This window comes from Primulina huaijiensis, chromosome 8 (genome assembly GCF_012295235.1).
Source record: "Primulina huaijiensis isolate GDHJ02 chromosome 8, ASM1229523v2, whole genome shotgun sequence".
Lineage (NCBI taxonomy): Eukaryota > Viridiplantae > Streptophyta > Magnoliopsida > Lamiales > Gesneriaceae > Primulina > Primulina huaijiensis.
Window position 1 is genome coordinate 21,879,361 of NC_133313.1, and position 15,341 is coordinate 21,894,701.

The window sequence follows — 15,341 nt, forward strand, 5'->3', positions numbered from 1 at the left end:
GTCTAACTAATAGAGTATGTCTCTAGTGAGACGATCTCACGAATCTTTATCTGTGAGACGGGTCAACCCTACCGATATCACTATAAAAAGTAATACTCTTAGCATAAAAAGTTATACTTTTTCATGGATTACCCAAATAAGATATTCGTCTTACAAAATACGACTCGTGAGACCGTCTCACATAAGTTTTTGGCTAACTAATATGAGTTATTTCTCTTATTTGAACGTTGCATTCGAGGACCCATCCTCTATATATTTACTGCTGCGCTATGTTTTTGTTCAATTGTATATACACTGATTCAATCACTTTACGGGGAAAAATTTATTTGCATATTTAAAAAAAATAAAGCATGAAACCTTTTTGAGTCCGCTTAACTCAAAGGACATATGTGGTTATGTAACTAATCTATGAAACGAATTTTAATGTATAGTATAATGAGGTTTCTAGCCGGAAAAAGCTATTGTTTTGGTAAATTTACACCACTAAAATTGCAATCTTTGTCCTAATGTTTAATCAGTACGTTTCGATCCATGCATCTCCCCGTTTCTTTAATCAAAATCTTGGTTGTCTTTTTGGCAACAGAATTGTCCCTGTCCCTCAACAGCCTATTTCCGCGACAATGAATTAAAAATCATAAAAAAAAATAATGAAAGCCGCATTTGATATATTCATAGGAAATACAAATTCATCAAAAATTAAGTAAAAAATGCATAAATTCTCAAACAAATTACAATGGCTTATGATGCATCGAAACACTGTATTTTTGACAAACCCTACCTTTGTAGAATCTAGTACACCATCCCTATATTAATAATGCTTTAAATTGTCAAAATCTTTGATACCCTTAAACCTTTTTGAGTCCACTAAGGCCAGTGGCGAAGAATTGTACTGTACATGTATATATTGTCCAATAGTAGTCTCTCTACCTTAACTTTCTGTTTAACTTAATATATATAATATAAAAAAGATGGCGTGCGAATGGTAAGCTTTGTATTTATATTATATGGAAAGTTTGGTGAAAGTGAAGTGAGGAAGTGAAGAGCTATGTAGAGTGTGACCCCTTTTTCTCTTCTTCTTTCATTATCGCTTCTCTCTGGCTTTTATATTGTTTGATTTGAGAGGGAAAAAAAACTACCTGTTTCTAAGATTTCATGGATCGGAGTAGATATGCAACACATTAAAAGAGTTAATTTAGTTCTATATCATATGATTAGTTCAACAGAGAAAATGATGTTTAATTTCTGGGATTCGGTGCTATCGTATCCGATCCGACTAACCGTGCTTTCTTTGACCTGTGATCGTCTTGTTATGGATGGTGATAAACTAGGAGTTCTTTGGGCCTGGATGTGAGAAGAAAGTGAAGTGAGAATTCTTTTATATGTAGTTCAAGAAAATTAGGTTCTTTTTTTTTATCAGTGGAAACTTTCATCTTGATATAATTATATTATGTCCAATTCAAATGAATTTCCTTTTTGCACTCATATATTGAAGCTTGATTATGTTTCTCGTTTGATGGTGTAATTTACCAGGTCCAAGACTAGGTATGGAGTTCCGAAACAAGATTGATATGAAATAACCTAGCTAGAAACCCCTAGCTAGCTAGAGTTTTTGGTATTTCCAGAAATTTTATGTCCCAAAGTATCAACAACTTTTCAAATGCATATGAAAGATATATCTATGGCAGCAAAGAATCAAGGAGATTGGATGATAAGATTTCAAGGATTTGATCCTTTATCCTCCCAAGTGGATAACTTATCCACTCTTCAGCCACCGGTGTACAACGCCACGGGAGGGTCTATGCTGGCTGAAGTGATCAACTTGCCGTGGCGAAGAACCGACTCCGGTTTATTGGATGATCAAATCCAATATGCAGATGAGGTAATTAACTAAATGGTACATATATATCCACTGCAACAAAAAGAGAATAGGTACTATATATTATTGCTACCACACAACATGTCAGCATGAAAATTCAGAGAATTCGAAGTTAAGTAATCCTGAATCTACTCTTTTTTTTTAATGCAGATTTCACTCCACAAATTCAATCCCAACACGTCAGATAACGCTCATCTTCAAGGGTTCCACTTGATCAGTCCTGCAGTAGCAGCACCTGAGAGTACTAATCCATCTCAATTAACTTGGATTCCAAGCAGCGGCGGAGGTGGTGGATTAAACGCAGAAACCATGAGAATCGGAAGGATCGTTGAAGGTCAAGGCCTTTCTTTATCACTATCTTCCTCTTTAAAAAACTTGGAAGCCACAAAGTCGGAGAAACTAAGTATTGGACATGGTGAATTGTTCTTCGATGGAATGGTCCCTTCAAGCCATCAATATGGCTTGAACAGTACTCTTGCTACTAATCAACAATTCTTCCATGATCAAATCTACCTCGGGTTTGCGGAGTCCGCAAGAGTGGCGAACGGGTTAAGGAATTCACGCTACTTAAGAGCAGCACAAGAACTGTTGGAAGATTTTTGTTGTGTTGGAAGAGGGCATTTGATGAATCAGAAATTCAAGAAAGTTGAAAAAAACCCTAATTCCAGCTCAGATGCTGGTCGTGGAACCGTGAAGACGTCTTCCTCAACGGATCAACCGTCTTTATCTCCTTCTGAGAGGACTGAGTACCATAGAAGGAAAATCAAGCTACTGTCGATGCTTGATGAGGTATAATAATGTATATTTATTAGCCACTATTTCTTTAATTTTCCAGATCAACTTTATTAGCCAAAAATTAAAATCCATTCAAATATTACATAAAAATCATTACAATAAGATTTCTGGAAGCAAATCAATCGAGATGAAGAAAGGATGCTGATATGAATATTTCACCAAACTTACCACTTAGTATTAAAGTTTAGTACTATATAAAATTGATCTAGGACATTCATCAGTATACAAATATAAATGTTTATTATATTTAATGAGGTGTCACTTTAGTTAAATTAAGAACCCAATTCGAAAAGTTTCTTAGGATGGCAGGCTATTGTCGGGGGTACATGTCGTTCCGATGATCGACACACCGCCGTTGCTGCTGCTGGGAATCAACATTATAGAATGATTTGTACATACTGCTCAAGAAAAAATATGGGCTTAATCTGTCTCCATTTGGGGACCATTAACTTTTGATTCTTTTTTAATCATGTATTATGGTTATTAAATAATGCATAATGGTGAATAATTGGCAGTTTTTGATCTAAAAGGAGAAAAGGTCCCCATAAACAAGTAGAAGCCATGAGAGTTTTTTAATAATTAAATCAAGATTCATGCTCTATTTTCTTCAATATAATAATTTAATTATGAATATCATTTCTCTCTCTTTTCTTGCAATAATCGAATAGCATAAAAAACAATGCCTCAACTTTATTTCTACATTCCCTCTGCCGGAAAAGGTTGACACATCAAATAGATTCCTGATGACATTCATGTTAAATGAAATACTCAAATCTGATGTATCTTTTTTAATAAGCCCGGAATCAAACAGTACGAACGAGGTCTGGTCACAAGAAATCACAGGAAAAAAATCCAGTATTACAGATGAACTTTTTACAATAATTATATGTGTACCAGCTAACAAGTAACTTTATCAGGTGGGTGCAAGATACACAAGATACTTTGAACAAATGCAATCAATAGTGAACTCATTCGACTCGGTACTTGGTCACGGGGCATCGTGCACATACACGGGGCTCGCCCAGAAGGCGATGTCGCGACACTTCCGGTGCATAAAGGACGCGATAGCGTCCGAGCTGAGGCTGTGCTGTGAGGCTCTAGGGGAGAAAGATGTGACAGGAGGGAGTGGAATAACAAAAGGAGAGACACCAAGGCTGAAAATTCTTGAACAAAAGTATAGGCAGCAAAAGGCAGCAGAGCATATGGGAATGCTGGATGCTGAATCTTGGAGGCCCCAAAGAGGATTGCCTGAGCGCTCTGTTAACATATTGAGATCCTGGCTTTTTGAGCACTTTCTACATCCGTATTACGCTTCTCTCTTTTATCTCTTTGCTTAATTCTTACTCACACACAAGAAACAAATGCGTGCTGACATTTTACATAAATGGCAAAAGGTCTCTCTGGTCTTGGGTAGAAAATTGTTCATTAAGACATACATCTGCGTTACTAAATTTGTTAGGAGTTTGCGAGGAGAAAATTATTTAAGAAATTATTAAGAACCTTGATTATTTAGGCACCCTCTGTTGAGAAAATATTATGGATAAATCACAACTCGGAACGTGAATATTATTATTTCACTAAAATAAATTTACATGGCACTTTTAAACTTTCAAGAATCTGGATAGACAATTACCGTACCATTTACAAATATCAACCATGGCAAAATTAGAGTATATATGTTTCACGAATTTTCATAATTTATTAGGTGAGTCTTACCGTGTTTGTTAATGATAAGTTGAAACATCTAAATGAAAATGTCAGTTGACCTATATTTTAGTCCCTTTCTGCTTAATTTTGTAAAGACTTTAATTTCATTTCGCTTCCTTATTTTTAAATTACGAAACATAATATCTGTTACTCTTGCCAAAAAAAAAAAGAAGAAGGTGGAACCCTTAAATCTCATTTTACTGCATCACTAACATAGAATAAATGGATTCACACAGGCACACACGTATATACACATGTACTGATCAGCTATATGCCTATATCAAAAGTTTGCAGACAAATTATGGTGACCTCAGCACTTTAATTCCAGTCTACTCAGTTAGAAGAAGTTCTGATAATTAAGTCCATGATTTTTGTGCTGATGAGAATGCTCTGTGAAATTCATTAAAAAAATAAATGATTTACTGGGTAAATCCCATTTGCTTCTGCTGCACTGAACAGAAACCAATGCAATAAATTTTATTGGTGTAATGATTGATTGTTGTGGAATATTGTATATTTAATCAAAGATGGGAACTTAAAGAAGTATATATATATATGGGTGGTTGAAACAAAGGATAACATTTTATTATTTATTTTGTCTCACAGGTACCCAACTGAAGCAGACAAACATTTGCTGTCTCGGCAGACTGGTTTATCGAAAAACCAGGTACTCATTACAATTCTCCTTTGGTATCAAAATCGATGTGTCATTTCTCTCTGATAGGGATATTTCATTTTACCCATTGGTTTTTGAATTGATTGTGTGCAGATTCTTGTCATCCATCCTTCTGTCTCTAAGCAAAGTTTCATTTCCTTCTTTTGAGAAAAAAAAAAAAAAAACCTTAGTTTCATTAATAAGCGATTCTTTGATAATTTTTTGATAACAATCTTATAGTAAAAATATTATATACATATATATCGGAAGAAATATTTCCTCTTTAACTTTATATTAATAATTTATCTAAGGACTCTTGGGAAAATAAGTTTAAAAACTTTATTTTTTTTTAAAAGGCAAATTACATTTTTTGTCTTACAATTTTTATTTTTTCCACTTTTAGTCACATTAATTAAAAATGAATTTGTATTCTTAGTCTTGTGATTTACATTTCTTGTTTCATTTATTATCTTGTTACAATGAATTTTCATTTTTAGTCTAGTAACTTATATGCTTTTTCATTTTTGATTTTTTTACCTGAGTTCATTGTCCCTACCGATAAAAAATAGACCAAAAATGAAAAAGCATACAAGTTATTTTTACCATAAATTAAAAAAACAAGTAACTAAATTAAAATTGAAACTTCATCGTAACAAGATTAAAAAAAAACATATAAGTTACATGATTAAAAATACTAGTTCACTGTTAGTAGGACCAAAGTGGAAAAAGTGAAAATTAAATAACAAAAATTTTGCATACCCTTTTTTAAAAATATTGCTAAAATTTTCGTTCTTCTTCAGTGATATGCATGCATCATGAGCACTTTCTACGCATTTTTATTCTGATTATATCTCTCTTAGTGACTCAATTAACACAAGTTTTAATTTATTTCGGTTATAGATTTATTACTTCTTCTTTTTAATAATATTTTTAGCATTTACATATGAAAAAGATAAAGTCTGACAGGTGGTCACAAGTAAATACATGATACTTCTAAAAAAAAGTCCTCAATTAATATATGTTCTTTAAGACATTAGGTGGAGAAAGTATCCTTAAAGATCATAAAAATAAGCGAAAAAGATAGCATAGACACGCACGCACATCACACAAAAAGAATCCCAGATATCCAATAGATTAGTCTAAAACCTAAAAGAGTAGAACAAGGTACCTATTTTCGGCAATAAATAAGGCTCCTATTTATAGAGTTAGGAATGATGGAAAAAATCATATTTACTAACTCTTGTAATATTTCGTGGAGTAGGTCTTATGAGACAGTCTTATGAATATTTATCTGTGAGACGGGTCAATCCTACCGATATTCACAATAAAAAGTAATACTCTTAGCATAAAAAGTAATAATTTTTCACGGATGACCCAAATAAGATATCCGTCTCACAAAATACGACCCGTGAGACCGTCTCACACAAATTTTTGTCTATTTCGTGTTGCATTAGCTTATATTTTAGGTTTTTATTAGTGTGGTAATTTTTTTTAAATAAGTTGAGTTATCGATGGCTAATGTAACATAAAATAAGAATTGTTGCAGATGAACTTTTCTCTGTTAGATCTTAAAAATTCTAATTCAAACTAAAAAATATCCACTTAAATTAAGGAAAACTGGATTTCACATAATTCACACAATAAGATATTATTTAGTTTGTTTATAAGATGATTACTGAATGATTTAATTCAGATTCGACTCAACCTATACAACAAATCATATAATTAATTATTACATAAATTACTTGTATCTGTCAAATTTTTTTTATCAGTCATATATATTATATAAACTAGTGTTATATATATGCATTAAAATGGAAAACGATCGACGTAAAATATAATATTGTCAATGATACTTCTAAATGTTTTTCCATAATTTTTAGCCAAGTTGTAATGTGTCTAAATATAGTTCATATTCCTTTTGTGAATGCATGCATGTCCTTTATTTGAGTATACTCCATTAATTCTCTAGTTATACACTTACATTCATAGCTAGGGTTTCCCGTTTGTGCTATTAATCAGAGCTAGGAGCCAGATTTCTAATTTAATGCAGCTACATTTCCAATTAGCTAGCTTTAAAATATTAATATGCCTGAAATTATAGTATCTTTATCATAATTAACAAAAAGAACAAAATACTATATATGAAAATAATTATTTTACAATATATTTGTATACATAAAATAACTTTAGAAAAGAAAAAACTAATTAATTCTTTATTTCTTCCTCATTTTTCCGGATTCCCACTCTACTTTTTCTTCTCTTTATCTCTCCATATGTATAAATGGAAATATGAATTTTTTTAGTATAAGATCAATCAATATCAAACTATTATAATCATCACAATTCACAAATAAACTCAAGTAATATTCAAATATTAATACAAATATCAATCAACAATAAATAAATACAACCCACGTTTGGTGAAACTAGCTAGAACCCAATTAGACGGAGTAGACCACTCGGTCTTGGGGCAATCCTTGCAGGCTATAAAATATTATGTGCTGATATATCTTTTGTTTTTCATTGTCATAAACCCCTTTAAAGATTTATTTCCTAATAATGTTTTAGAGATTATGAGCTTACAAACAACTTATAAGTTGCTTAAAATAATTTATAAGCTCATTCGATCAAATTTTAATTATATTTATTGAATATACAAAACAATTCAGAAATTTATTTATCATGGTCGTCTTTGAGAAGAAATCTTCTCTAACATTATTGTGTAACAATCTGTGTATCACAAATAGAAATGTATTAGATATATATTGATTATGAAAAGTAAAACGAGCCGAAGAAAATTGGAATTTGGAAGAAACCCAAATCTCATCATCGATCTCACGTCCATTATCCACCGTAGCATCATCGGAATCCGACGAGTTATATCAACAGCCTTCTCCCCTGTGTGTACCCTTGAACAAAGTTCCCGGTCCGTTTCTGTATGATGCATTTTCCATTTGAATTCTCAATCAAACATTATACATACTGTAGGCTGTGCTTCTTTTTCTTTCTTTTTTTTTTTTTTCTGATTTTTTCAACCAGCTAATAAAGAACAAAAAACCCCTTCTCACATAATAGGACAAAGTACATATGGCACGTATTTATTTGCATGATTTGGGTTTATGTTCATTAAATATTTACTACTCAATGAACTGAATTTAATGCTGCAGCAGCAGTGCGTACTGCCAATCACTGAACACACACTCATAATACATTTAATGTATTTCCAGGTATCAAATTGGTTCATAAATGCTAGGGTTCGCCTGTGGAAGCCCATGGTGGAAGAAATGTACCAGAAAGAGTTCCAAGATGAGGTACAACATGGAGGAGCAGCAGCAGCACAGACTCCAATGCACAACTCTCCTCCAGGAGGCAGAAGATTGGAAGTTAATGCACCAGAAAATGACCCTACGAAAGAAACCAATAATTTGATCCATGGGTTGTCCCTAGTAGGTGCCACCACTTCTGCCCCCGCCGCGTCTGGTGGCTTTCCGCCATCTGAGTATTGGCCCCAGGCCAAGTTCGGTGGTGGTGGAAGTATGGTTAGGGGTGGAAGCCAGGCGGGGGATGTGTCGCTTACTTTGGGACTTAGGCATTCGGAAAATATGCCAAGAATGAGCCAATTCTCAATTAGAAATCTTGGAACGTATTAATTAAAATTATATTATATAGTTCTGATATGGTAATTAGTGTAACTAATGTGTGGATTCTTGTTCGATTACATGATATATAGTGAATGCAATTTGTATGTAACGGAGAGAAAATATGTAATAATTGTGATGGGATAAGGATTTTTTTATATAAAAAATTGAAATTGTTTGTAAAATATTTGATTGTGAATAGATGACGATTGATGCTCGGTGGAGTGAATTCAAGTATTGATTTATAGAAAAATATATAGAATTGTCATTCTGAAAGATCTTATTTAGTAATATTTTGATTAAGAGTAAGTTTTTTGATAGACGGTTTTATGAATAATTATGTCCATGTTTACAATAAAAGTAATATTTTTAACATAAAAAAGATTATTTGGATCACAAAATTGACTCATGAGACCGTACATGTGTTTTTGTGCTCGATTAATTATCATGTGCTAATTACCGGTTACACATGAATTCATAAAAATCAATTCATAACTTCATTTTAACATATGTTACATCAATTAATAAAATTTAATCTATAACGATTATTTTTGTAAAATAATTAATTTATTTTGTTATTCACATTGTGCTAAAGTTTAGTCTCAAATGGATGGGTCTGACCTCATGGGGATGACCCGAAAACCTGAACCAGTAGTAGCGTTGGATTAGCTCGGCCCATTAGAAAAATTAATAGTTTTATTGGGCCTTATAAATTGAGTTGGTCATGCTTCGGATCTGGATAACCTTGATTCGGAGGGGTATACTGGTCAATTAAACTGCATTATCCTCCTCTCCACGATACTAAGAACTTCACTCACCAGTCACCTCACCTCCATCAATGGCTACGGCGACCTCCATCTCCGCTCTCGCCTCATCCATTGATTCCCTCTCATTCTCCTCCATAATCTCACCGAATCCAGTTCCTTCTCTTTCATTTGTTACATTGAAGCCCTTGTCTTTGAAATTCCCTGCCCCCAAATTCCCTACCTTCGTCATATCCTCCTCGGCTTCCGTCGCCTACACAGACGTGGAAACATCCGATCTCGAAAATCTGGTGAAATCCAGGCTTCCTGGTGGATTCGCGGCACAGAATATAATCGGCACCGGCCGCAGGAAATGCGCTATTGCTAGGGTCGTTCTGCAGGAAGGCTCCGGGAAATTTGTCATCAATTATCGCGATGCTAAGGTTCTTTAGCACTTCGGATTTTATTGGTTTTTTCTTATTTACGCTGATATTTTACTCTTGCTCACAATTTAATTTTATACGTTTTGTGTTGGTGTATCGTTATGATGATGGTGGACATTAGTGGTAGGCTGAAGCTATGATTTTTAATATCATAAAACATAGTCCGCCTTGTCAGGCCAGAACTAGAAATTTAATATAGAACGCTATTTCTGAGAATTTCTGGCGTAGCTTGTATTTTTTAAAAATATTGTACTAGAGATTAAATTTATTTTACATTTTTACTTTAATTTTAAAATAATTATAGGAGATTTTTTTTTAATCATTTGATCAGCTTGGACATTTGGTTGTTTCCCTGTTGAAAATCTCCTGCAGCTTGTGTAAAAGTGGCATCCAAAAGTATGTGTGAGTGTATCCGCTGGGGGAGCCGGAAGATTTGCGTTGGGGGCGAAACTAATACTTGATAAAGTTGAGGGGTGAAAATTTATACTTTATGAAATAAATATATAAAAATAATTATATCCATGGGATAATTTTAAATCCGGAGAGTGACAACCGCCCCTACCAGCCCCTCTTTTTCCACCATTCGAGTGTATTTGATGTACTTAGGCAGGAGTTCATGACCTCATGAGAGCCAATTGATACCCATGCCAAAAGAGACTATTGCAAAATGATTGTTGGGCCAAAGGATTCTTGGATCATTTTTCAAACCCTTGGAATCATCTGTTCCTATGAGTCATCGAGTCATCTTGGAGTGGAAGTGGATTTAGGAACTTGCGTTTTTCCACTTTTTATGAAAATGTAACCTACTCTCTGTATGTCATGACATATGAGAGCCAATTGATACCCATGCCAAAAGAGATTATCGCAAAATGATTGTTGGGCTAAAGGATTCTTGGATCATTTTTCGTAACCCTTGGAATCATCTGTTCCTATGAGTCATCTTGGAGTGGAAGTGGAAGTGGATTTAGGAACTTGCGTTTTCCACTTTCTATGAAAATGTAACCTACTCTCTGTATGTTTCCTCCAAAATCAGGTGAATGATAGTACAAGCCTCAACCCAAATCTTTTTATTGGTCTGGCGCAAGTGTGAGTCTTTCAAATAAGGTATATTTACATAATAAAAAGGGGAAGAAAAACCAATTTTTGCAATTTGACTCTCATCTCTCATGTTGTCCATGCTTCTGAATTGTTTGGAGGCAACAAGCTCCTAAAATCTTCATAATTCCTTGAAATTGATGTTGCTAACAGATTAATCACACATGATTAGACAAGAAACACATGGACACTATTGGAAAGTATATTAAGATGTGATGTACAGATGCTGAAGTTGAAATATTACTCTTGAACTTATGATTTAGAGGATATAAAACTCAAGCAGTTCATGCTGGTAGTTTGACGATCAAATTTGATGGGGTGTGAAAAATCTGTTCTTTGTAATTCTGAGGCATATTGTGAGGATTCTGAGATTTTAAGATCAAAGTCGACATGAATCGAACTGATTTTGCAGGAATACCTTCAAGGGAATCCTCTATGGCTGCAGTATATTAAGACTCCTCTAATGACTTTAGGCTATGAGAGTAGCTATGATGTCTTTGTGAAGGCTCACGGTGGCGGCCTGTTGGGGCAAGCTCAAGCGATCTCCCTTGGTGTTGCTCGGGCTTTACTGAAAGTGAGCGCAAGTCACAGATCACCTTTGAAACAGGAAGGTCTCCTGACCAGAGACTCAAGAATAGTCGAGAGGAAGAAGCCTGGGTTAAAGGAAAGCTAGGAAGCGCCCTCAGTACTCAAAACGTTAAGGTTTTAGCAGATATTGTAACTCCCTTCTTCAATTTTCGTATAACGTGGAGCAAGTTCGGGTTTGCTTTCTCAGGATTGATACCAGAATCAACCTCATATTATGCTGACAAGCATCAACATTTTGGTTTTCCGTGTATAAAATCTCTGTTTTTCCTTGCTTTGTTGTATTGATTTTCACAGGAAGGATTAATATTCTCTTCTATGTTTTATGTATCTTCAGTTACAAATGTAAGTCCAACACTCTTTTTTAGCAAATTACATGCATGTTGGAATATTCCTATGTGAAGTTTTTATTTTATAATTTAAATATAATAATATAAGAGAATTACTTATATTAAAATTTAAGTATAGTCTTGCTGTCATAGTTTATTTTTTTATTCAATTTATCCTTATTTATTTAACAAATCCAAAAAAAATCTATTATCATAATTTTATAAACATACAAATCTATTCAAATCGTATCTAAATATTATCCACGTTCAAATCATCATATTAGATCTCTTTTAATTTTCAAAATTTTAATATCTCAAAGGATACTAGCCTAATTATACTAGGGGTAGATCGCGAGGAGGAGGACAATTGCAAATTGCAATGATTCTTCAATCCTCTTTTACATTAAAAAAAAATTTTAATTCCAAATTTCCTTTCATTATAGATTTGTTTATTAAAAAATTTAAAATATAATATAATATAATTTACCATATTTAAATTTCTTATCATCTGCCTTACTCTCCAAGGAAAATCTGGTTAACAGATTAGGGTGAAAAATTCTACGAATAACGCCGTTTAAACGTTGCCGCGAGGGACGCCGATGTCTTTCTTCCATTGATCAAGTATTCCGTTATCGATAACGGAATAAACGCTAACGACTTCCTTCCTTCAATTTCCTATAGAGAAACCATACAAGGCATATCTTAAGGACTTGAACCCCTGTTTATTCACAAGCAAATGAAGCAATTCTGACCGGAACTTGATTTTTTATTCGCCAATTTAGGTTTGATCGAGCATACCTTTAAAGTTAAATTTTTTAAAAAAAAATATTTTTAGAAAAGGTTAGTGTTCAACAGCTAGAAATAGTGAAAATGGAGGATTATGGATATGGAGGCAGTGATGATGAATATTGTGATGGAGTTTATGATGATGACCATGATGAGTGTCAGGAAGATGAAGATGAGCAAAAATATTACTGTACCAGGCCTCCTTCTTGTAAGGTATGTGTACACTCAAAATAATAATGTTTCATTGTGCGATTGTCTCGATAAGCGAAAAACAAAATTATAGATTGAATTAAATTACATATAAGTGGAAAAAGTTATAGATTGGATTAAAATGCATGATGCATGTATTGAATACTAAAATGTGTGTAAAGCCATATAGATTGAGACATCGACTTCTCAAGGAGTGTGCGATTTTGATTTAGTTTCTAGCTTTCACGCGGATAGCAAATGGCGCAAATACAGAGTTCCATTCTCCACCAATATAGAAAATTATGATGTTTCTATTGAACATTTTCTAATTGTTGCTTTGTTTGCTTGGTTTTGAAGTTTATCAGAAAAGAATCGCTTTTGGCTGCACAGGTGTGTGACTGATTTTTATAATACTTCCTCTTAATAATCTTTATAGCTATGAAAATGTGAATGCTGATGAAAACTGTGCAGAAAGATGACTTGAAACGAACGATGGACTTGCTATCCTTAAAGGAACATAATGCACGGACTTTGCTTATGCATTATCGCTGGGATGTTGACAATGTACTGACATCGTTTGTCGAGAAGGGAAAAGAACATTTGTGTGCAAAAGCTGGTATATCATTGCCTGATAGCTCGAGTTTTAGTTCATCTCACGTTTTGACAGATACAACCTGTGAAATTTGCTATAACGAATTCCCTACCGATGAGATGACAACAATGGAATGCGGCCACATTTTCTGTGATGAATGTAAGTATATGGCTTTACTACCAGACGACTAAGGGGTAAAATTTTAATTTTAAAAATATTGCACAAAATTTCAAAAAATTTGTTTGAGCACTTTTAACTAATTCATATATCTGTTTGTGATAAGGTTGGACCAATTATTTTATAGTGCAAATAAATGAGGGAAAGAGTAGGCGAATTACGTGCATGGCTTACCAGTGTTATTCGATTTGTGATGAAGGAAAGATTAGAAATCTAGTGATTGCAAGGGATCCACAATTGTCTGACAAATTTGAACGTTTCCTTTTGGAATCTTATATTGAAGATAATAGGAGGGTAAAATGGTGTCCCAGTGTCCCCAGTTGTGGGAACGCTATTCGTGCTGAGAACGATGAGTACTGTGAAGTTGAATGTTTATGTGGTCTTCAGTTCTGTTTTAGTTGCTCCTCGGAAGCACACTCTCCATGTTCGTGTCTGATGTGGGAACTTTGGCTCAGAAAGTGCAAAGATGACTCAGAGACGGGTGATTGGATTATTGCAAATGCGAAAAGTTGTCCCAAGTGCAGTAAACCAGTGGAGAAAAATGGGGGATGCAACCTAGTACGCTGCATTTGTGGACAACCTTTCTGGTGAGCACTTTTCATTGTTTTACGTTATTAACAGTCCTCATAATTGCTGAGATTTTATCCTTTAGATTTTGAGAACTTTATCCAAAGAAGGATTGGTTGTATGACATGCTTTGGTTATCTAACTCTACTACATGCAATTGAATAAGGATGGAAATCAAGAATTCAATTTAGATTGCATCTCTTGTTTGTTTAAATATTTCGATTTATCAGTTGGCTATGTGGTGGGGCGACTGGTTTGGCACATACCTGGACTAGGATAGCAAATCATGAGTGTGGACAATACAAAAAGGACCTTGAACCGAAAACCTCTAATTCAGAGAATGACATCTTGCGCTATAGCCACTATTATTATCGGTACAAATCTCATGCACAATCTTTGAAGGCCGAAGAAGATCTGATAAAAAGATTGCAGCAGAAAATGGATATTCTCGAATCAGGAGAATTCGTGGCGAAAGATAATAGTTGGATTACAGATGGGTTTACCAGACTCACATTATCCCGACGGTTTCTCTGTTATACATATCCCTTTGCATTTTTTATGTTTGGTGGTGTGCTATTCAAGAATGAGATGACCCAAGAAGAGACCACCATAAAGCAGAGACTTTTTGAGTACCACCAGCAGCAACTTGAGAAAAACATTGAGGGGCTCTCAATGTTTCTTGAAAAGCCATTTGAAAAGTATCCGACAGAAGAAATTTTGGAAATAAGAATGAAGATCATCGCTCTCACATCTGCTACGAATAACTTATGCGAAAAATTGTAAGTCCTCGGGAACTTAATGGTTATTCAATTATATATGAACATAATGTAATCTTTAATTTCATTATGAAATGAGTTATTTCAGTGCGATTGGATAGGGAACTCATACTTAGAGAGAGTGTACGCAGGTACGATTGCATTGACAACGAGTTACTCGGTCCACTGCAGCAGACAACTCACATAATTGCTCCTTATAGATCAGGAGGTGTCGAAAAAGCATCTGAAATCCTGGAAAATTGTTCTACCGAAACTGGTACAGTTACGACACACATCTAATGCACGCGGAGTGACTCATCGCAGCACCATGCTTGGTTACATTGGGTTTGCTGGTGCAGTGCTTGCAACTGCACTGGTTTCAGTTTTTTTTAATTCTTTTTTAGAG

At 34.3% G+C, this 15,341-nt stretch overlaps 2 protein-coding genes and 1 pseudogene across 7 annotated transcripts; all 3 read left to right on the forward strand.

The window, feature by feature from the left end:
- Nucleotides 1-968: 968 nt before the first annotated feature.
- Nucleotides 969-8,896, forward strand: LOC140982724 (BEL1-like homeodomain protein 2). Of its 3 annotated transcripts, none has more exons than XM_073449385.1 (6): nucleotides 969-1,052; nucleotides 1,531-1,879; nucleotides 2,027-2,665; nucleotides 3,589-3,974; nucleotides 4,985-5,045; nucleotides 8,264-8,896. In XM_073449385.1, exons 2-6 carry the CDS (start codon nucleotides 1,658-1,660, stop codon nucleotides 8,684-8,686), a joined length of 1,731 nt encoding a protein of 576 aa, XP_073305486.1. In that variant the 5' UTR covers nucleotides 969-1,052; nucleotides 1,531-1,657; the 3' UTR covers nucleotides 8,687-8,896. The 3 variants fall into 3 exon arrangements, with proteins under 3 accessions (XP_073305486.1, XP_073305485.1, XP_073305487.1); XM_073449384.1 differs by lacking the exon at nucleotides 969-1,052 and adding an exon at nucleotides 1,061-1,399; XM_073449386.1 differs by lacking the exon at nucleotides 969-1,052 and adding an exon at nucleotides 1,061-1,347.
- A 517-nt stretch (nucleotides 8,897-9,413) lies between these two features.
- LOC140982229 (small ribosomal subunit protein uS9c-like) lies at nucleotides 9,414-11,931 on the forward strand (annotated as a pseudogene).
- A 433-nt stretch (nucleotides 11,932-12,364) lies between these two features.
- Nucleotides 12,365-15,329, forward strand: LOC140982419 (probable E3 ubiquitin-protein ligase ARI1). Of its 4 annotated transcripts, XM_073448911.1 has the most exons (7): nucleotides 12,366-12,651; nucleotides 12,725-12,868; nucleotides 13,202-13,234; nucleotides 13,316-13,595; nucleotides 13,720-14,200; nucleotides 14,411-14,959; nucleotides 15,088-15,329. In XM_073448911.1, exons 2-7 carry the CDS (start codon nucleotides 12,740-12,742, stop codon nucleotides 15,233-15,235), a joined length of 1,620 nt encoding a protein of 539 aa, XP_073305012.1. In that variant the 5' UTR covers nucleotides 12,366-12,651; nucleotides 12,725-12,739; the 3' UTR covers nucleotides 15,236-15,329. The 4 variants fall into 4 exon arrangements, with proteins under 4 accessions (XP_073305014.1, XP_073305012.1, XP_073305011.1 ...); XM_073448913.1 differs by having other exon boundaries at nucleotides 12,365-12,868; nucleotides 13,897-14,200; XM_073448910.1 differs by having other exon boundaries at nucleotides 12,366-12,868.
- Nucleotides 15,330-15,341: the final 12 nt, after the last annotated feature.

Bases quoted from the DNA above. Each gene is read 5' to 3' on its own strand.
- LOC140982724 (XM_073449385.1), top strand. From the start codon at position 1,658: ATGCATATGAAAGATATATCTATGGCAGCAAAGAATCAAGGAGATTGG. The intron at 1,880-2,026 runs GTAATTAACTAA...TTTTTAATGCAG, and splicing joins AAATCCAATATGCAGATGAG to ATTTCACTCCACAAATTCAA. The intron at 5,046-8,263 runs GTACTCATTACA...ATGTATTTCCAG, and splicing joins CTGGTTTATCGAAAAACCAG to GTATCAAATTGGTTCATAAA.
- LOC140982419 (XM_073448910.1), top strand. From the start codon at position 12,740: ATGGAGGATTATGGATATGGAGGCAGTGATGATGAATATTGTGATGGA. The intron at 12,869-13,201 runs GTATGTGTACAC...TTGGTTTTGAAG, and splicing joins CCAGGCCTCCTTCTTGTAAG to TTTATCAGAAAAGAATCGCT. The intron at 14,201-14,410 runs GTGAGCACTTTT...TCGATTTATCAG, and splicing joins ATTTGTGGACAACCTTTCTG to TTGGCTATGTGGTGGGGCGA.